Source organism: Priapulus caudatus, unplaced genomic scaffold (genome assembly GCF_000485595.1).
Source record: "Priapulus caudatus unplaced genomic scaffold, Priapulus_caudatus-5.0.1 Scaffold530, whole genome shotgun sequence".
Lineage (NCBI taxonomy): Eukaryota > Metazoa > Priapulida > Priapulimorpha > Priapulimorphida > Priapulidae > Priapulus > Priapulus caudatus.
The window spans coordinates 5958-27532 of record NW_014577591.1 but is presented as its reverse complement, the minus strand read 5'-3'; the positions used below and the strand labels follow the sequence as shown (position 1 = coordinate 27532).

Here is a 21575-nt window from a genome sequence, read left to right as displayed (position 1 = left end):
GGGAGAGAGAGAGAGTGTGACAACGAGAGCGAGCGAGAGAGAGAGAGAGAGAGAGAGAGAGAGAGAGAGAGAGAGAGAGAGAGAGAGAGAGATACAGAGAGAAAAAAAGAGAGAAAGAGAGAAGGAGGCAGGCACTCACGTCGACCATGAAGATGGAGAAGGCGAGATACTCGAGAATCTCTGCGCGGCTCGCAACGTCGTCATCCTGTATGCGCTTCATGGCTTCCTCCATCCACATCACTGTGTGGTAGTGGTCGCCGGAGTTATATGCGATCTTACCTATCTCAAAACACTCGTCACCTGTAAGCAGAACACCGGCGTTAACGATCGAGAGTTACAGGTGCGGGAGTTACAGGTGTTGATTACAGGTGTGAGGGCTATAGGTGTGGCATTAAAGGTGTGGTGGTACATGTGTGGGGTCAAAAGGTGTGGGGGTACAGGTGCGTGGGGTTAAAGGTGTGGGGGGTTAAAAGTGTGGGAGTACAGGTGCGTGGGGTTAAATGTGTGGGGGGTTAAAAGTGTGGGAGTACAGGTGCGTGGGGTTAAAGATGCATGGGGGTACATGTATGGGTGTTACAGGAGTAAGGCTTACAGATTGAATCATCACTAATGATGCGTCACACTCCGACTCATGCCAGCAATGACCTCTATTCTCCGCGGGACTCACCGAGCAGCTCTGGGAACGACGTCGTGCCGGGGAAAGCGCGGCGCCCTCTATTCTCCGCGGGACTCACCGAGCAGCTCTGGGCACGACATCGTGCCGGGGCAAGCGCGGCGCCCTCTATTCTCCGCGCGACTCACCGAGCAGCTCTGGGAACGACGTCGTGCCGGGCACGCGCCCCATTGCGAGATCGGCCGTGTTGAGGCGGTATGTGTCCTGCAGCCGGAACAGCGCCGTAGCCGCTCCCTTCAGGTCCTCCTTCGTCGGGAAGTTTTCCGTGTACGCCGTCAGGTTTTGTGCGAGAGCTGTCGAGGGGGAAAGGAAGCATGAAACAAGCCAGCACTCCAACTACAAGCATGAAGTTACTGGGGGGAGAGGGAGGAACGAAGTGCAACGCTACAAAGTTAGAACCAAGACTACGTAGATGATGTTATTCAGGGGAAACACAGCCTGTGCCATGCTACGAGTAGTTGACTTTACGCAGGGTAAACGTAGCGAGCTATGAAGACGTATAACCACGACTACAAAAATGCTACCAGTAGAAACAATGATCAGAGTTATGAACTTATTTAATTAATTAATCAATTTTTGTAATTTTTTTTATTCATTCCCGGCTAGTGATGTCTTGATGATCGATTATAATCAAAATTCAGTCGTTTGCAGCAACCGACTAAACGCTCGATTATGAAAATAAATAATCTTTTTTTTAATTTAAAATAAAATTTGCAAACATTGATGAAATGACTCTTTATTTTATTTTTGTACGTTTTTTTGGTTACTTTACACCTTGTAGACAGTAAATATAACGTACACCAAGCATAAGCATAATACTGTAACATAGCTTTTAGAATGTTGTATTATAAAAAATACTGAATTATATGATCTATGATATTTCAATATCTGGTAGCCGCGATCAATAACATTCAACCGATTATCTTCGATCATCGATCAGTTGGGTGCAACCGATGATGGATGATGAAATTCCAACCGATTCCCATCACTATTCATGGCTCCTCGCCCCACGGGCCGACTCACCGTCGGCCTGGCCAGAGTGCAGCAGGACTTCGATGCTCTCCCAGTCGGCGGTCAGTCGCTTGACCAGCAGAAATGAGTTGACCGGGTTCGCAAGGAACTCAGCCGGCTTCTGAGCCGCCTCACGGTTCTTCATCGCAAACGCAGCGGTGAGGCTGCGACAAGAGTAATTAACGAGCCGCGTCTTTAGCAATATTGATGGCGAGGACGAAGGTGTCGATAAGGAGTTATGCAGTTTAGTAAACAGATATTACACTAGCGCTCTCCACAGATGTAATCGAGATGATGGAATGATTAATGCTGAGTCACGTCGTTAATAAAGGCTGCTAGCACACACAACATAGTTATTAATAGCGCTGTGATAGTTATTTTGATAATAATAATAACAAGTGCCGCGGAGCGACAGCGCTCATCTAACGTCAACTGCGGTGACTCTGTGGTGGAGTGGTGGGATTCTAGTAAACCCTGTTGGACCCAGATGTGTTCACACACGCGCCGAAACAGTGGAAGGCATGAAGGTATCAGGAACCTTCTCAAAGGAATGTTCGTTGGGATCGTTATGAAAGTTGCCACGAGATGGCGCGTACGTTTAAGTGTCTTCAGATTAAAGATGGAAGCTCCTATCGTACGTAGTAGCAACAACTATTTGCAAGACAGAATAGATAAGCACTCATCCATTTACCTACGCAAGCCTACAGGCTGCAATAGAGAGCTGCCACCTGTAACCAATTAACACAGGCAAAAACTACACAGTACCACCAACACATGCACTGGCAGTAGCCACTGGCAGTGGCATACGTTACATGTAACATACTGACAGTACAGAATGCCATAGAAATTATACGATTTAAGGAGCATAAACCTTCTTTAACCAAATTTAGCTTTTGAAATTTCACTGTGACATTGTAGCCTCATACATCCAGGCATGTATAGATTCTACTAGCAAACCCGGCAGTCAAATTCTTTCTAACAGACAGTCAACAAATCCATGTTTAACCCTCCTCTTGAGGATCAAAAGGTTATCTGACACTTACTCTTCGCATGTCAGCAGAAAGTAGATTTCATGGTCCTTTCAATAATGCCATAAAAATGCTAGGTCACCGCTGAAACAAAAAAGTTTTTCAATCGCTCCGTCAGACCATGTCCTCAGAAAATGTCTAAAATCTGCCCTGTGCCCATTGACCTTTGACCTGTGACCTCCAATTTCGGCACAGTGATGGCTTTTCCTACCATGATGCTATACACCAACTATCACGAGCCTAGGTCGAGCCGTTTAGATTTGTGCCGCAATTCTGCATTTCCTCCCTATACCTTAAGTTAAGGAGTGAATGTTCCCCCTTCTTTTACACCTCTTGACCTTTGACCTTTGACCCCCAGCTTCGACATCCCAACTCGTTTTGACGATCCCCCCCAATGTGCCAAATATCGTGACCGTACGTGGAGCGGTTAAGATTTGTGCCCAACTGTTGACAGACGGACGGACCGACGAAGGACGGACGGACGGACGGACAATCATGCGATTCTACAAGCTGCATCTGACTATGTCAGATGAGCTAATAATAATAACAACAACAACAACGACAACAACAACATGAAGGCTGTAGATAGTAAACAGCCAGCTGGCTAGTAATGGTTAATAGTGGTTAATGGTTAATGCTGAATGGTTAATGGTTAACCATTAATGGTTAATGGTTAATGGTTAATATGGTTAATGGTTAACTAGCCACCACACACCAAACATGTAATAGCAATGCTACCTCATGTCATGATTCAATTCGATTTTGATACACGACTAACAAACAAACTCTCGCAAGCAAATTTTATCGCCGCGCAGACAAGATAGACACGAGCTCAACTACAAGAACTTTCTCAGGACGACACACAACAATAGCTCACTTTCCCTAGATCATTATCGATTGAAATGCCAATTCAAATTCCACAACTCTCTAGTTCACCAGGACCCCGGTTCAGCCGCTAGGTGAATGAACAATAGACGTGCGTGACAATTTGGCGAAAACAGCGAACCATATCGCGCTGACCAGCAGCGCCACCTGGGGTACACAGCAGGGCGTGTAGACCGGCACTACATTCGCTCGATAACGCAACACGAAATTTGGATTCCACGTTTCTTTTCGACATATCACCTCGCGTATGTTTTCCGCAAAGCCAGATCAATGCTATCCTCCCAGCTATTTTGTCCATGCCAACGAAGAATCGCTTTAGATCCCTAGCGACGAAAACCAGAGAACAGCGAAGCACTTGTGTCGAAGCAACTCAACGCTAATACCGGCAATCGCCACGCAGTGCTGCGATATTAATGCTTATGAGATGCTTAATTCGATAACTGACAGCGTAACATAGAGCCGTAACACTTTTTAAGTGGCGCAAACCAGTTTCTCTGATAAATGAGAAGATAAGACAAACCAGCGGCAGGGTTCAATACTCTCATTTTAAATTCTCCTATGTGAATAACATACAGTGGGATAGATTCCTAGCACCCGTGCAGTCACCGCTGGGAAGTGCATTGTAGCATGTCACGCAGCTACAGTAAAGCCTGACACTAGCCTATTTCAATTTCGCAGCTTTGATTATACGCGAAAATACTTCCCCTTAATAGCAAAACTCTCCCCCAAATAGCGAAACTCTCCCCAAATAGCAAAACTCTTCCCCACATAGCAAAAACTCCCCCTTATAGCAAAACTTTGCCCCACATAGCAAAAACTCCCCCTTATAGCAAAACTTTCCCTCACATAGCAAAGCTCCCCCCCAAATAGCAAAACTCTCCCCAAATAGCAAAATTCCCCTCTATATAAAAACTCCCCCACATAGCAAAACTCTCATCCACACAGCAAATCTCTCCCCCACATACCAAAAGTATGTGCCCCCCCACCACCTGCCCACTCGCCCTCCAGCCTGTGCATCTCTCGCCATCCTCTCGCCCGCCCACCTGCCCTTCTTACCTCTTTAGCTGCGAGAGCCGCAGCTCCTCCTGGCGGATGTAATCGGAGAGGACGTCGACGACGGCTTTCTCCGCCGCCACCAGGTGCTCCATGTCGGCCATCGCCGTGAACAGCTCAGCGGTGGCGCCCCCTAGCAGACACATCAGTAGGCACATCACAACTGGCGCAGCCATCCTAACGTGGTCAGTCACGGTTATTCTGCCCGAAAAAGAGAATATATATATATTATATATACACACACGCACGCACACGCACACGCACACGCACACGCACACACACTGCACACGCGCGGCGTACACACAGCTGACAACTCTATAGAACCTATACATGAAGGACACTTTTGGCATCCTAACACAGAAGCATGCTACTCACATTTCCCTCATCCTCCTCCTCACCTTCCTCTCTAAAGCCAAACACAGAAGCATGCTACTCATATCTCCCTCCTCCTCCTCCTCACCTTCCTCTCTAAAGCCAAACACAGAAGCATGCTACTCATATCTCCCTCCTCCTCCTCCTCACTCTCCTCTCTGAAGCCAGAGAGTAGCATGTCACTCACATTTCCCTCATCCTCTTTCTCAGCCTTCACTCTGATACCAAACACAATAGCATGCCGCACACATTTCCCTCATCCTCCTCCTGACCTTCCTCTCTGAAGCCAATCACTAGCAGTATAAAGCCACTCACACCCCCCTCATCCTCCTTCTTACCCTCCTTTCTGAATCCATACATAGTAACATGCCACTCACATTTCCCTCATCCTCTTCAGCCTCCTCTCTGAATTACAACACAGTTGCATGCGCTACTCACATCTCCCTCATCCTCCTCATCCTCCTTTCTGAATCCTAACACAGTAGCATACCACTCACATTTCCCTCATCCTCTTCAGCCTCCTCTCTGAATTACAACACAGTTGCATGCCACTCACATCTCCCTCTTCGTCCTCCTCCTCACTCTCCTCTCTGAAGCCAATCACAGCTGCATACCGTTCACATCTCTCTCATCCTCCACACATAAATCCTCCCCGTTGAAGCACTAACTAGTTTCACTAAATCACACGTCCTAACGATACCGCCCCGACAACCGGCGTAACATACGCGTGTTCGTGTGTAGAATCGGCTCTCTTCTCTCACTAGTAGCTAGTTACGAGTTCATTACACCGCGGTGCCACAGCTTTAGAGAATTTTGTGCGCGGGCGGGAACGAGAGAGAGAGAGAGAGAAAGAGAGAGACGCCACGTGTTCAAACATTGGCACACCGCGACGCATGCGCGAGCAGCATCTGTGGCTGCGAGGCTGTGGCTTACGCACGTACGCACCACGATTCCCAGACGAACACCACCTCCACCTGCGCCTCCGCCTGCTAGATACGATAGCACAACCTATAGTCTTGAACAAGACTCTCTACTGCACGCTGTTCGGCAGCCATAGCTGATATTATACTGGGTTATATTATCGTATCTTTACACCCCATTGGATCTCTGTTCCTTGATGTGTGAACAACTAACATGCAATTACACCATAACCTCTGCTGCTCCCGCGCATCATTTTATTACCCGATAATTTATTTTACAAGATGATTTATGGTTAGTTTTAGGTAAGTTTAGCGCTAGGGTTAAGATTGTCGGCTAGGGGTAGGGAAGAAATGTGCAGAATATGCATTTATATTAAAATTACTGAGTAGGTCTGGTGGTAAACTCTACGATAATATAATATTAACAATTACAGATGATAACCATAATTAGGCACAAAACCAACACTAAAATGTGAAAACTAACTACGTTCTAGTTTTAGTAGTGACATGTTGCACTATGGACCTAACTGCTTCATTTCAATGACCTACCATGCCAACGGTATCTTGGCAGACATCATTAACGTATGCACTCACACATTTTAACGAAGTAACTAAGTAGACAGGGGCCCGCGTTGCGCCAGCCGAAATATCTCGCGTGGGTTTTTTCTGCGTGAGAGAGTAGAACGCGGTGTCTTGCAGGCAGCAGTGGACGTACCTCTACCCCGTACAGCACGCGCACGCGCCAGTCTGCACGTCCGCTGTGCTTTCACACCCGACGGATTGCATAAGAACGTGAGTGGATGGGTTGGTTACTCGTGGAGGCACACGTGGGAGACGTCAGGGCGCTAGCTCCGTAAAAATCCCGCAATCCTCGGGCAATTAAGGCAACGAAACTCCCCTAAATTCTTCACACAGCAAGGTCAAAGATGCGCAGCGAATGGAAGACAGTGGAAGCATTATTTCAGCAACACGTGCGAACGATGCGAATCTGCATATATACAGTGCTTCACATATCACACCCTTTCCGACTCCCTTCAACCCCCTTTCCCATTCCTACTCATTATTTAATTTCTCTTCTTTCCCTTTTATTATCCTAATCATCCCCCATTTCCCACGTGTTATTTCAATCATACACTTTCGCACTTGTTATCCCAGTTATCCACCTCATTATCCTAGGCATCCCTCCTTGCCATTCGTTATCACCGTCACCCCACATTTCCCACTCTATTCCAATCATCCATCTTTCTCACTCATTATCCCAGTCATCCCTTCTGTAGCGTTGAACATTTGACGAGCATATATACTCAGCAACAATCGGTTGGTTAGTGAGTCGTGACAACGACAGCTTATTCTAGACAGATAAAAATGCACGGTACAGTTACAGTGGAAACATGTACCAGTCGATGTGCAGGCCCGGGACGCTCTGCTCATCTATATTTTGAGTGGGTTTATAACATGTCCGGGCGTCATTAGCCTCCTTCCCTGTCCTCGTTCACCGGGCCGGAGGACATTCGCAATTACTTATTATTATACCACGGGAGAACGATAGGACGTGAACGTTCGGCTAGGAATGTTGACACACTGTTCCCAGCATGACTTTCTCTTTTCGTTAGTTTTATTACACTTCTTAGTTCTTACCCATAAATGCAAATCGCTACTATACATTTCCACAGCCGTCTACTTTCACTTTACGTTGCGCCTTTAGTGAAAACGAGGTCACTCTTACCTTGGAGAAATCATTTTTACTGATTACTCAAAGCTCTTACTTTGGTGATGACGCAGTTGCGTTGTCGACCTCCGGCTACTGTAACGTCGCTGCAATGTCACGTGTGCTCGTTCTTAATTACTTTTTATATTGCCATGTTTATTTCTCTCGAAATCTATGTCTCGAATGCCATGATTAAACCCCGTATTACACTTGTTTCCCGTCGTTATGACAGTCATCCCACATTCTTCACACCAATCCTCCCTCCTTCTACTTTGTTATCTCAGTCATCCAACCTTTCCCTCTTGTTATCCCAGTCATCCAACCTTTCCCTCTTGTTATCCCAGTCATCCTGTCTATCCCACAGATCAGCAAAAACCCGACAGAGCAGTGAAAAACGTGCCACGTTTGTGATAGGAAGCCGGCTCACAGCCAGCGTACACCAGCAGACTTAGACACTCGATTCGCATGTTACCGCACCGTTTCACACGCAGCGATTCCCCAACACGACAATCGGCGTAGATGGATTGCGCACAGGCACGGAACTACTACAGCGGGAAAACTCCCCTATGGTGAGGTTATCCAGGCGAAACATGGCCAAACGTACCCCAGTATGTATGACTCGGCACAGGCAGGCATGCAAGCAAGAGAGAAGTGGGGGGGGGGAGGGAAGTGAGGGGAGGGCTTAGTTGGACCCGAGTGCCTGGCTACTGCAATATCAGCAGATATCGAATGACTTGCCGGGAGGAGTGGTCTGCAGGTCAGAAGCAGCAGCCAGTCATGTACCAGCACACATCTGCTCTCGCTCTCTCTATCACACACACACACGCACACGCACACGCACGCACACACACACGCACACACATGCACACACACCACATACACGCACGCACGTACGCACGCCCGTACACACCCCTCTCTCTCACACACATAGATAGTGGTGCAAATAGCAGCCTGTCCGAGTCCGGGACTGGTAACGTGCCAGACCATGTTTTATGAATATCTATAATTTACATATATACCAGAAACCGAAATTTTCAACATCTGTCACAACTGTATGGATTTTCAGACCTTTTTACTGTCTTACACACTTATTTTACTGACTACTACTGTCTCTCTCTCCCTTTCTCACCCTCTCTCTTCTCTTTCTATATCTCTTGTTATCTTGCTCTATATCTCTCCCTTTCTCTCTCACTCTATTTTCTCCCTTTTTAACTCTCTTCCCCGTTTCTCCCCACTCTTCCCCCTCTCTTTCACTCAACCCTAGCTCTACTACACTAGCCTGCCGAGTGTATAGAACAGCTGCTGGTCGTTGATATAACAGCAGTGGTGTGTCTGACCGGTGGGGGAATTGCAAGTGCAGGCTGTCTGACATCTTACTTTACACCGGTAAAGAACCACTCTCAAAATGCTGACCCCCACACGCCTATAGTTACTGGGACAGACTGAGGTCACCATTCCCACTCACCCAGCTACTGGGAGATGCCCTGCCCCGTGTAGCTAGCTAGTGAGACAGACCACCTTCCCCACGCACCCAGCTACTGGGAGATGCCCTGCTCCGTGTAGCTAGCTAGTGGGACAGACCACCTTCCCCACGCACCCAGCTACTGAAAGAGGCCACCTTCACTATGGCGTCTAGCTGCTGGAAGATGCTCCGCCCTTACTGCTATTGAAAATGAAATAGAACTTTTAAGCCCCATTTGCCATGCATGGAATGATATTCTCTCATGGGGCCTATTCTGTAAGAACCTCTCTTGCTATCTGTAGAGAAATATCTCGCTCTTCCCAATCACTACTGAGTAACCCATCTACCGTCGTGCACTGTGTGATTCAGATCTCTTCAGGACAATGCAGAGAAATTGCATCACCTTATTGACTAGAACTTAGAAGACATTTTCTCTTCTGGCATTCCATACACTGACAATAATCCCTCTCAGACCAACAGTGAGATGTGAAACCACTGGCTCCATCCACCTGGAAGAATCTGCTTCCGAAGCTCAAGGACACAATAGGAAAAACAAGTACCGCAGAGCGAGCAGCGCTTCACTGACGTGTACTTGTAGCCAGGTATTTTCTTTCTGATAAACTCACTGGCAACCGAATCAAGTGTGCCCTCTCTGCCACCGCCTTCGCGCTCAGAGCAATATATCTAGGATACTACTAATACACAGGTATCTCCCTACGTTGCGGCAAACGGCGCACGCGCCCCCGTTTGGGAAAACTCCCCCCTGTTTCAATCGTTTGCGGCCCCGTTTAAAATTACCTCCGCCCGATTTAAATTCCACCACAATCAAAGTTTGCCCAGCGAGGGAATCTGATCGTCAAAAAAATCCCATTCGACCAGACACCCGGCAGCGTGTATTTTTACCATGCCAGCGCATGCACTGCAGACAATACACAAGTACAGAAACAGTCAACCTGTCCCACACACAACACTAACTGTACAGCACGACATCGGCTATCTTATATATGAGTCGAAAATATCCTAAGCGTAATTGGGCACCCCGCCGTTTTATTCGCGCATGGGGAATTATAATATTATTCCCATGGAATGTCTGGGATTGTCTGTCATTACACCATTAGGATCAATAGAGAAACAGCATGCACAGTTTGAGTTGTTCTCGCCTAAGCACTTTTCTAGTAATTATACGATGAAGTTTCAGAAGAGCCCATGTTTGCAGAGTGAGTTTGTGAACATGTCATGACAGCCGTTTTAAAGAACTATATATTAATGGCAAACAGCTGCTGAAATTCCCCATAAATGTTTTATGGTACAATGCACATCATGTAAAGCTATCTCTCAGTAAAATGTAATAAACAATTTCACAAAACGTCTCTACGTTCTTCAAAATTTTGATTTGAGTTAAACGCAATCTGTTCCAGACGTTAAGGTTGTTGTCAAACAGGTGACATGAAAATATGTTGTTGGCGCTTAGACAAGGAATCGACACTAACTTTTTTTTTCAGTGGCCCATCGGCCACCAAAATCATTGATTTTCAAATTTTTTTGGTGGCCCCGAAACTGAAATCTGGTGGCCCGAAAAAAAAAACAAAAGAAAAACATTATAAAATCTTATTTCAATCTCGTATTGTATATTATTTGAAAATCTGGGCCGTCTGATGCCACTTGGCAGCAAGTCTTAAAACAAACCCCACACAATGCAANTATATATATATATATATATATATATATATATATATATATCAAGCGCAAATAATACACGCATTATTAGCTCAATTATGTACAATGTGTTACTGCCTTTTTCTATATATATATATAATATTATACGCACGTGCGTACATTTCGCACTTTTTATGTCTTTGAAGCAGTTCGGAATTACATCGCCTGGGACACTACAGCACCACCTCTTTGCACCACCGAAAAGATGGAGAGAGAGACGGACATGAATAATGCATAATGTTGAGGATAGACTAAATTAGAGTATATTTTTGTTTTATTTTATCTATATGACAGGGCCGTAGCTACTATTAGGCAATAGGAGGCAAATTCCTCCTACAAAATCTCTTCTGGGGCCCTTAAGCGGGCCCCATACCCCACGCCCTATTGACTCGCTTCGCTCCCTGTTCTTTAACTCACAACATTTGCCTCTTACAAAATTTACCTCTGGCTATGGCCCTGCTATAGAATAGATATAACATTGATTAATATTTTATGATTTTATATAGTAGCTATAGATATTTTGGTACTTATTTCATCTAATATTGATGTTCATGATTTTATATGGTTGTATGTATAGTATTGTATATAAAAATAATGTTTTTGTTAGCATATTCATGATGTTATGTTCTGTGTATATATGAATTGAAGATCTAATAGTGATGTTCATGATTTTATATGGTTAGATGAATAGTATTGTATAATCATAATGTTTCTGGTAATATATTCATGTTGTAATGTTTTATGTATATATGGATTTATGTTATCTATTGTGTATCTATTTTTAATGTTTATCTGGAATGCTTTTTTTTATTGAGAAATAATTACAATATATTGTAAATATCTATGCATATATCACGTTTTCACCATTTTTGAAGTTCTTGATGTTGGACATTTTGTTACATTTGCACACACACACACACACACACACACACACACACACACACACACACACACACACACACACACACACACACACACACACACACAACCACAACACACACACACACACACACACACAACAAACACACACACACACACACACACACACACACACACACACACACACACACACACACACACACACACATACACACACACACACACACACAACACACACACACACACACACACACACACACAGCACAGAGAGAGAAAAGACAAATAGAACTTGAGACCATAAGCATTTGGCATGGCGCTTTAGAATTAAACAAGCATGTTAGTAAAAAACTTGTAATCACGCGTCTTAGTAGAGATCAGTATAATTATGCTGTTTATTATTACACAGGAAGAAATGCAAGGCGAGCTGGTCGTAGCTTTGCATTGTCGGCCATACTAAACAATGTAGTAGGTACATGATTAGGCTGCCAGCATCGCCTCGGTGTGTCTAGGTCAGTATTTAGTTGCAAAGTTGCAATAATGCATGTCGAAATCGCCCCGCCACAGACAATCGCGCCACCAGACAAAATACACAGTAATAAAGTCTTGCTACGCCTACGATGTAACGTGCACGACGTGAAACATCCACGATGTTGATGTGTTTCAAGAAGTGATTTCAAATTCAAACAGGAACGACCTCATACTGATTTTTCCGCTTCGACGGATATACGCCAGTCAAATCGCCACTAGATCCGTCTAGCACATTCTTTCCCCTTTCAGGGGAACACACATTCCTTCCGCAATCCTTTCCCGCGGCTCAGACCTATTCGTTCTAACTCTTCCTCTCTTCTTCCTGGTTCTATAAATCGCTGAATAGCTATCGGGTCGCCTATATATAGCTGGTGACAGGAATGTTTTTCATTTCGGAAAACCAAACGTAATATAAATGAAATCAAAAAGAATCCAAAACGAATATCAATGACGAATTCGCGGCACGTTATTCGTTCGTTATTATCTGTGAATATATATTAATATCATAATTACATCATCACAATTTTACAAGCGCTAAAATTTCAATGTTTTCATGGTTTTCTTTCCTTTGCACTGCTCAGTCCAATTATTCCTAAAAATTGAAATGCATAAAATACGCAATGAATCCTGGAGTTTCGACACTGAAGGAACCAGTATACGCGGAAATACATGATGTGTAATCAATGCATGTGGAATGTGGAATACATGAATAAACAGCAGTTGAATACAATCAATATAGGCCTCACATAATACACTATATCATCAGGAGTTCTTCATAACAGTTCGGTATATTAGATTTCTAATATAATGTGGTGCCGCGTCTGTGTCGAAACAATAAATAAAAAAAACGTTAGTGGAAACGAACGAAGTTACCCGCCAGGTGACGCCAACTATGCAATTTTAGGCATAATATAGATATGTATCACTGAGCTGTAATTATATGTCACGGACCTGTATATGTATATTATTATATACAATTTGTTTATGATGTTGGCAATATGTTTACTGTATTGCATACAGCTCAGTGTTATGTATAATGATATCTATGATTCGCGGTAACACCCTGTAGGGGGCTATATCTAAATGACTGAGCTGTATTTAACTGTTTATTATAATAGTGAGCGGCAGCCTGATTTGTCGGCCCACCCGTGTCATGAAAGACAGATTTTAGTGAGATTAAGTGCGCGCCGACTGGTAAAATGCGCGCCGAGGGTAAATAGTGCGTGCCGAGGGTAAATAGTGGCGCGCCGACAGGTAAATAGTGTGCACGACGAAGGTAAATAGTGCGCGCCGAGGGTAAATAGTGCACCGCACGGGTAAATAGTGCGCGCCGACGGTAACAGTGCGCGCAGAGGGTAAATAGTGTGCGCGCGGTGGCACGCGAGTTACGTGGGGCTTTCGCCGAGGGCGGCGGCAAAGAGTAGGCGGCTCGCGCAAGATAAGGTAGCCGGCTCGGAGGGGCGTGGTGCATTAGCCACATTAGGATTCATACACACGCATCAGCTGGCAGCCCTGCAAGGTCACGCAATGACAGTGCTCTGGTTTAGAAACAAAGCGCGCAACAATGTATCACTTTGTCGCGTGATATTTAGAACCCCAGCATGAAGGACACACGCAAGGCATTGTTTAGTAACTTAGTAGCTTCGCGATTGTGCTATTGCACGTGCGTGTATGTATTTTGGCGCGATCCTTGTCATTGGCTGAGAGATATGTCGCTTCAATCCGCGATGCAAAATCAGTAACCAACGCGCAAATGTAACTTTTGGCGTGAAGCGTTATCATTGTTAATAGATGTGCATTTGGGGGGCTATATAAAGAGGACTTTGCCACGATTGGGGCACTACTAACCAGGCGGCACTACACACACTAGACTAGACATTGTAGCCGACACCAAGGTTAGCCAAACAGTTAGGGTACCAGCTAGCGGACACACAAAGAGAGAGTAGTTAGATAGAATGCAGAATTTAGGATAAACGAACTATTTTACTCGGGGAAAGGAGTGGGAGCTAGAGCGGATATAAACTAAGGCGCTGTAACTTTTTTGTATGTCACTACCGCGAATGCGGACATGTTTTGTTCCGGAATAAACGCTCTCTATAACGCCACTAAACGTATTCCCGGCTTGTGTAGTATATCTGTCGAGCTACATCCACGCACACTCACGCACTCCGCAAACCTGCGAAGAGCCGACGATAAACGCCGGTAGGTAAGAAACGCAACGCAACAAGGTACTATACGATCACGAAAACAGTGAGGAAACATACGCACCCGTACTCTCAACAACAAGGCGAAGAGAGAAGCGAAGGAGAAGAATTGCTACAGTGGCGGCAGTGACAGGATTTCGGCAATAATCTGACAGACAGACAAAGAAGCAAAGAAATGCTACACTGGTGCCGTGGGACAGGATTTTGCGGAGAAGCGTGAAAGCGAGAATACGAAAGGAGTGCAGACGAGAGATGCAGCGTGATTCTCCGAAAACCGGATAGAGAGAAACCTTTGTGGTGTGCGGATTCGAACAGCAATCTCAGGCGGTACCCCCGCCGGGTACGGCGTAGGGCACCCTATGGAGCAGACCGCTGCGGCTGCGAGCATACCCTGAGTCGCCCGGAGCGTCGGTGACAGGTCGGAGACAGTGAGCGACGACAGCCCGACAATGATGGAGCCATACAACGACTACGCGGACGACGTAACCCCACACCGCCGAGCGAGACGCGCAAGCTCCAGGCGTGAAGCCAAGGGCAGCAGGGCAGGTTACGTTCGGCACGCCCGAGACTCAACTGAAAGACGGGCCGGTTGTGGGCGAAGCAATATCCCGACGCTCGCCGCTGCCGAGGCTGACATAGAAGGGTACGACGGCAGAGCCAGAGGAGTTGACAGAGTCGGAGGCAGCTCGCGGCGTATCACAGCGCAATCGAATAAGAGTGAGGCCGTTTACTGGGCGGGAGAGTAGCACCCTAGAAACGTTCTTACAGAAAGTCGATATAGCGCTGAGTATAACGGCTGGAACGAGGCTGCTTGCACTGCGCCAGCTCGCAGCGGCATTGGAAAGCCAGCGGTGGAAGTCATCAATGAGTGTACAGAGAACCTCTCTGAGTCCACCCTCCGGGGCCTAAACTGCATAGCGATTTTCACCTAGCCAGGCAGGAGCTGCTACATAAGGCGGCCATGAAGAAACGCGATGACGCCGAGCAGACGTGGCTGAATATGCCAGGGAGTTAAAGAAACTCGTCAGCCAAGCACTCCCAAACTCCACGCCCGACAGCATAGCGAGGGGTGCTGTGGAGGTTTGTCGACAACCTACCAAGTGTCGGCCAGCGAGTAACGTGCTTGGCCAGCATGGATAAAACGGCTAGAGCAGGGTGCGCTCACGCGACGGAGTACGAGGCGATCGTTGGGGCTGAATCGCCGTGTAAAAAGCCGCACGTGGACAAGTTGGACAGCAGAGGGGGGCACCGCTCTCGAGCTCACCAGGCCCGTTGCCGGGAAAAACCCTGGACCGACGGACCAGCTGATGGACGCCAAGAGGAGTTGCCGACCTGGCGCAGATCATGGTCTTCAGTCATCATGTCTTCGAACGCTACCCGACTTGACTGTGACCGGGGGCGGTGGTTTGACTATACCATGGGATGGCAAGAGCACACTACGGAAGACCGCCAAGCGCCATGACTACGGGCAGGTCGCGATAACCGCGGGAAGACGAGACGGAGGTCGGCGAGACCGATCCTCTGTTTTCAGGTGCGGACGGCAAGGCCGCACTGGTGGCCAACCCATCGCGCCAAAACGAGCCAGCCCGATAAACGACCGCCGACACTCTAGCACACAGCGGGAAACGAGTAGGGCCGCCGAAGAGAACACACACTTCTGGCCCAGGGAAGAGCACAGCGTGGGAGATCGAAACCACCCAGCCGTGTTGGGCGAGTACAAGCTCGACCATCGTGGCACGTGACCGCTGACGATGTACACACCCCGTCGAGTTCATGATCAACACACAGGCGCTGATCACCCTGTTGGACCGGAGAGTGTATGAGGGTTTTCTACGGGAAAACCTTCATTGACACCGGCTAGCATGGACATGTACGACGTGCAGGGAAGACCGCTGGAGTCGCTCGGCGAGATTCAAGCCAAATTCTTGCTCGCGGAACGAGAGCATAGGCAGGGATATGCTCGTAGCTGAGATGGGTACTAGGTACGGCATCTGGGCATAGACCTCTCGCGCTAGCATGACTGCCAGGTAGACGTAGCTCGCGGCCACCTGACAGTCGGTGGCATCCTGCACGTCCTACTATGGAGAACAGTGGTTAGAGCCACGGCCGGTGACTGCGTCCGACGAGTGATGATTCCCCCGGGGTGCGGCGCCATGGCGGACGGTTCTGTTGGCAAACGGGCTGGAAAAGAGGAAACTGGCGATCGCTGAACCCACCGGCCAGGTTCGCTATGGGCAAAAGGGCTGCGTAGGCCAATCTGATGAGGAGTCTTGGTGATACTGTTGAAGGGAAGTCCGCCTTATCGGATAGGTTAACCTCGTTGAGGAGATGGTGCGTCATAGCACAGCGGTGAAGAACTAGCTCACCTAGAGGTGGCGGCGGCGGGTGGCACCCGTTAGCTGGCCCTTTGGCTCCAGAACCAAACGAGATAACTGGTCCCTTCTGCCTAACCCTCTGGGAGCTCGTGGAGCGTGCGCGATGACCACCTACACCGCTCGACAACGGTACAAATTGGCAGAGCATACCTGAGTCACTCAACATAGTGACCTGATTTGGCATGACTGAACGGGGCTGGGGGACAGGAGGCGCGTTGGGACGCACGACCGTGTGCGCCACACGATTGACCACGCGGACCACTAGCCCATCAAGCTTTTGCGTGGACTAACAGGCGTTTGAATGACGCGACGCAAAAGGATGCGTATCCTCTACGCATAGGATCGGCGACGACGCTAGATGCCCTCGGTTGGTAGTCAATCGGTTTTCTCACGTTGGAGCGCTCGACTCGGGCTACTGGCAAGTCAAAATGCACCCCAGATAGGCGAGAGGACGGCAATAGGAACAAGGCGTGGCCTCTTCGATTTCCGGGTCATGCGTTGGGGGGGGGGGGGGGGGGGGGCGGGCGTCGCCTGGCAACGTCCGGCGCGCACTTTGAACGACTCATGGAGCTCGTCCTCCGGGGCTGCAAGTGGGCTGAATGCCTGGTCTACCTGATGACGTCATCGTCTTTGGACGAACGTTTGAGGATGTGGCCTGAGCACCTGCGAAATGGTCTTTTGCACGGTTTACCGCGGGAGGACTGAAGTTGATAGCTATCGAATGTTGAACTATTCCAGACAAAGCGTGTCCTTTCCTTCGGTCACGTGGTGTCTGCGAAGGGGTGAGCTGTGAGCCTGGAGAAACTGCAGGCTGTGAGGGACTGGGCTTTCGCCCCACTGGCGTCACGGACGTCCAAAGCTTCCTGGGATTCACCAACTATATACCGTCGCTTTATACCCAGCTTCGCCAACGTGGCTCGACCTTTGACCGACTTACAACGAAGGGGTTTTCGCTTTCGGCTGGACGGCATAAGTGTGCGAGAGGCCTTCACAGAATTGGAGGACTAGGCTCACGTCCCGCGCCGAGTGCTCGCTTGAGCCTCAACGGGAGCGGTGGGAGTTGCTGACTAGACACCAACGCCAGCGACAGCACTATGGGAGAAGTGCTATCCACAGACGCAGGAGGAGAGGAACGGTCGATCGCCTAGCGAGCAAGGGTTTTGGCCGCTCAGCTACGGTACTGTACTATGAACCGCGATACTCCTGGCAGTAGTATCGTTGTAGCGACAATTTCGCCACTACCTATGTGGCCGTCCATCGAGTGCGCACCGACCATGTCTCATTGACGACGCCCTGCTGCAACTTCAAGAGACCAGAGGTGACCATGATGCCCGCGTTGATCATCTTCTTGGGTACTTTGACCTGACGATTGAAAGCATCGGACTTGGCAAGGCCAGCATGCTAACGCACGATGGACTTTTGCGGCCACACAGCCATGCTGCAGGAAGTGCAAGAGGGCGGATTGTCCAAGACGCCCACCACATAAGGAGGCGCCAGAACAGAGTAGCGGCAAGGTTACAACGGACAGGTGGAGAGTGACGGCCCGCCAATCGCGGCGGGCGCTTGCATTGCCGTTGGAGCTGTAGACGCAGAGAAATTAAGAGAATGGCAGCGAGGGCGATGCGTCTATAGACGGGATTATTCAGCTGAAGACCAGAGCAACAAGACGGCTCTGCGTACCAAGAAATAGGCGGCGAATACGCGAGACAAGCAAGAAGCTACTGGGGCCATGTGGGAACACCTGAAGACGGCGAGGGCTGTTATAGCCGCTTATGGATCCCAGAGAACCGGCTCCAAGCGTTACGCAGTTGCACAGCTAGTGGCGCCGCTGACGCTCCGGCGAGAAAGTAATGGACTTGCTGCCACGCGGGCAGATGTTTGGACATCTGGGGCGTCACGAAAAGGTCAGCCCGGTATTCGGCAACGTTTCACACTGGCTGGCGGCTAAGAAGGGGACGTAAAGAGGTGGTGTCGGCAGTGCAACCCTTGCACCCAAAAGAAGGAAGGCGCGTCGGCAGGAGCAACTCGGTTATACGCAGCAAAGCCGTTTGGCGCCACCCATGGAGAGGAATCGCGGTCGCTATCTTTCTTTTGGGGCCATCTAGCCCGCACGGGGCTCGGGCATGAGGACGATCCTGGTAAGTCTGCGATTACTTTACAAGTGGACAGGAGGCGTACGCCTTAGCGATCAGACTGCACTGACCCTGCGCGGATTGCCTCGCCTAGCAGAATGTTTACGCGGTTTTGGCGTAGCCACGGCAGCTCCACTCCAACCAGGCCGGCGACACTTCGAGTCGGCCCTTCGGGGGAAGACTGTAAACTGTTGCGGCGATCCAAAAGACGCAGGACAAACGCCCCTACCCCCTCAGCTCGCACGGACTAAGTGGAACGATTTAACCGTAGCGGTGCAAGAGCTGCTGTCGAAGGTCGTTGCGTGAGAACATCGCGCATGACTGGAACGTCACCTTCTGTATGTATGGCCGCCTATCGACAACAGTACAGGAAAAAGCACGGGGTGTAAAGCCCCAATGCTGATGCATATTTGGAACGGGGAGGTACGGACTTCCCCATCGACCATGATGAATAGCGTTAATACCTCGCGGGCGAACTTCCGCTCCCGACTGTCCGGTGGCTACGCTTGAATGGGTAAGGAGAGCCACCGAAGATGTGCATGCCTACACACACGCCAATCAACTCGGGCGAGCGGCTTGAAAGGGCAGAAAGGAACTACGACCGGCGGGTGCGTGCCGGCCAACTTCAACCGGACACGTGTGTATGGTATTTCTACCCCGCGGATGGGAAAGCCCGGTTAGGCCGGTTGGCAAGGTTCGCGTGGCCTGCGTGGTGAATGCCGGGAAACCTTAGGTGAATTCAGAGCGAGCGGCACGCGCCGGCCAAAGGTTGTCACACTGAACGAGTTAAAATTGTTACGAGGGCGAGAATGCGCCGGCAAGATGGCCGCTCAAAAGGTGAGGCCCGCTGCTGACGGAGAAGACGGCGATCATCACGGGGGAGCAGCGCCGCTCGGCGACATAGACGGCGATCCACCACGAGGATGAGATCCTCCCGTCGGCGTAGAGAAGACGCAAATCACGACGAGGGTGAGATTCGCCGCGATAGATGAAGACGGAATCACCACAGGGGTGAAATCGCCGTCAGCGACAGAGAAGACGGGATCACCACGGGGGTGAGATCGCGCGACAGAGAAGATGGCCGATGCACGCACGGAGGTGAGAGCGCCGTCGGTCGAGCAAAGACGGCGATTGCCACGGGGTGAGATTCGCGTCGGCGACAGAGAAGAGACGATTAACCACGGAGGTGAGACGCTCGTCTAGCAACCGTAAAACGGCGTATCACCACGAGGGTGAGATCGCCGCCGCAGAGAAGGGACGGCGATCCCACGGGAGTGGTGCGAATCGCCGTCGACGGAGCGAAAACGGCAATCACACGAAGTAGGCGCCGCCGCCGACGAGAAAACGCCAACCACACGAGGCGCGAGGCGCCGTGCGGCGACGAAGACGGCGCATCCCCACGAGGGGGAATGCCCGGCGCGAGAGGAACTGGAGTAGGGAACAGAAGCTCATGTCCCCAGACGACGGCCGACGCCCGGCGGTGGAAAACTAGCAAAGCATCCTACCGCCGGCGGGGCATCGCCCATGATGGAGCCGCGGAACGCAGAACGCGCTCCCAGCGTGTAGTGCGCCACCAAATATCTCGGTATCACGCGGAGATGTAGGTGCTGAGCGGCTACGCGGTAACCTACGTAGTGCGTACGTACGAATTCGCCTACCTCAGAAAGTTGAGGCTTGACGGCAGTAAAGGAGACGGGCAAGACCGAGACAAGCGACGGCCGGGAAGACTGCATCGCGTCGAGTTTTTATCTAGGGAGCTGACCTACATCTCCCTACGTTCGACGATGCAAGGTCGGCGTCATCAGCGAGGAAATTCCGGTGGCCGGGCAAGAGGAAGCAGGCGAGGAAACTCTCAGCGTGGGAGGAAGTGGAGGCTAGACGTGTATTTTCCAAGCCAGAAACTCAGAGATCGTCCCAGAGCAGGGGTCACGCCCTCTTGCTGGCGAGGTACGAATGCACACCCGAGGTTCGTCTATGACGCACTGTTCCGGTGCGCGAAACACTTCCCTTGCACGAGGACAGCATAATCCCGTAAATGCGCAGCGAAGGAAGTCGAACGAAACAGCCATGGCTTTCCGCCAGGTCGAGAGTGCCGCACCGGCTGGCGTCACGCCGCCGCGACAGAGACGCGAATCCGTACATAGGAAGAATGGAGAAGTTTACCGGGACGACGTAGTGGCCTGAAAGGTCGGCCGATCGCGGCGCCATTAAACGACCGACCGTCGGACGGCGACGTTAAATGGACGGGCGATACGTGCAATGAACCCAGCCGCACTACCAACAGGGAGCCCAAGGAGAAGTTTACCGGGACGACGGTGGTGCGTGCTGAAAGATCGCGCTGCGGCAGTCGCCATAGCAGTGACCAGCCGACGTCGCGACGGCGACGTAAATCGGAGGCCGATGCGTTGCGGCAATAAGACCTAGCGGCCTACCACAGGAGAAAAAAGAGAAGTCACAGGGGCGAACGGTAAGCGCTGCTGAAAGGTCGCCGACGGCGGTCGCCAATATAGTGACCGGCCGACGTCGGACGGGCAACGTAAATCCCGGTAAGCTGATATTTGACGCGGGGAGACCATACCGACCTGCCAAAAAACGGGGAGTCTGCTACCTCGCGAAGAGAAGCTTAGAT

The 21575-nt window shown here is 49.5% G+C and overlaps 1 protein-coding gene across 1 annotated transcript in view; it reads right to left on the bottom strand.

The window, feature by feature from the left end:
• Positions 1-4851, bottom strand: part of LOC106811347 (prolyl 4-hydroxylase subunit alpha-1-like) — a 15513-nt gene extending 10662 nt beyond the window's left edge. Inside the window, exons 1-4 of the mRNA XM_014814933.1 lie at positions 4654-4851; positions 1697-1848; positions 802-966; positions 136-300 (exon numbers count right to left, since the gene is read on the bottom strand). Coding sequence (XP_014670419.1) covers positions 136-300; positions 802-966; positions 1697-1848; positions 4654-4826 — 655 coding nt within the window. The 5' untranslated portion in view covers positions 4827-4851. The remainder of the gene's footprint in view (positions 1-135; positions 301-801; positions 967-1696; positions 1849-4653) is intronic.
• Positions 4852-21575: the final 16724 nt, after the last annotated feature.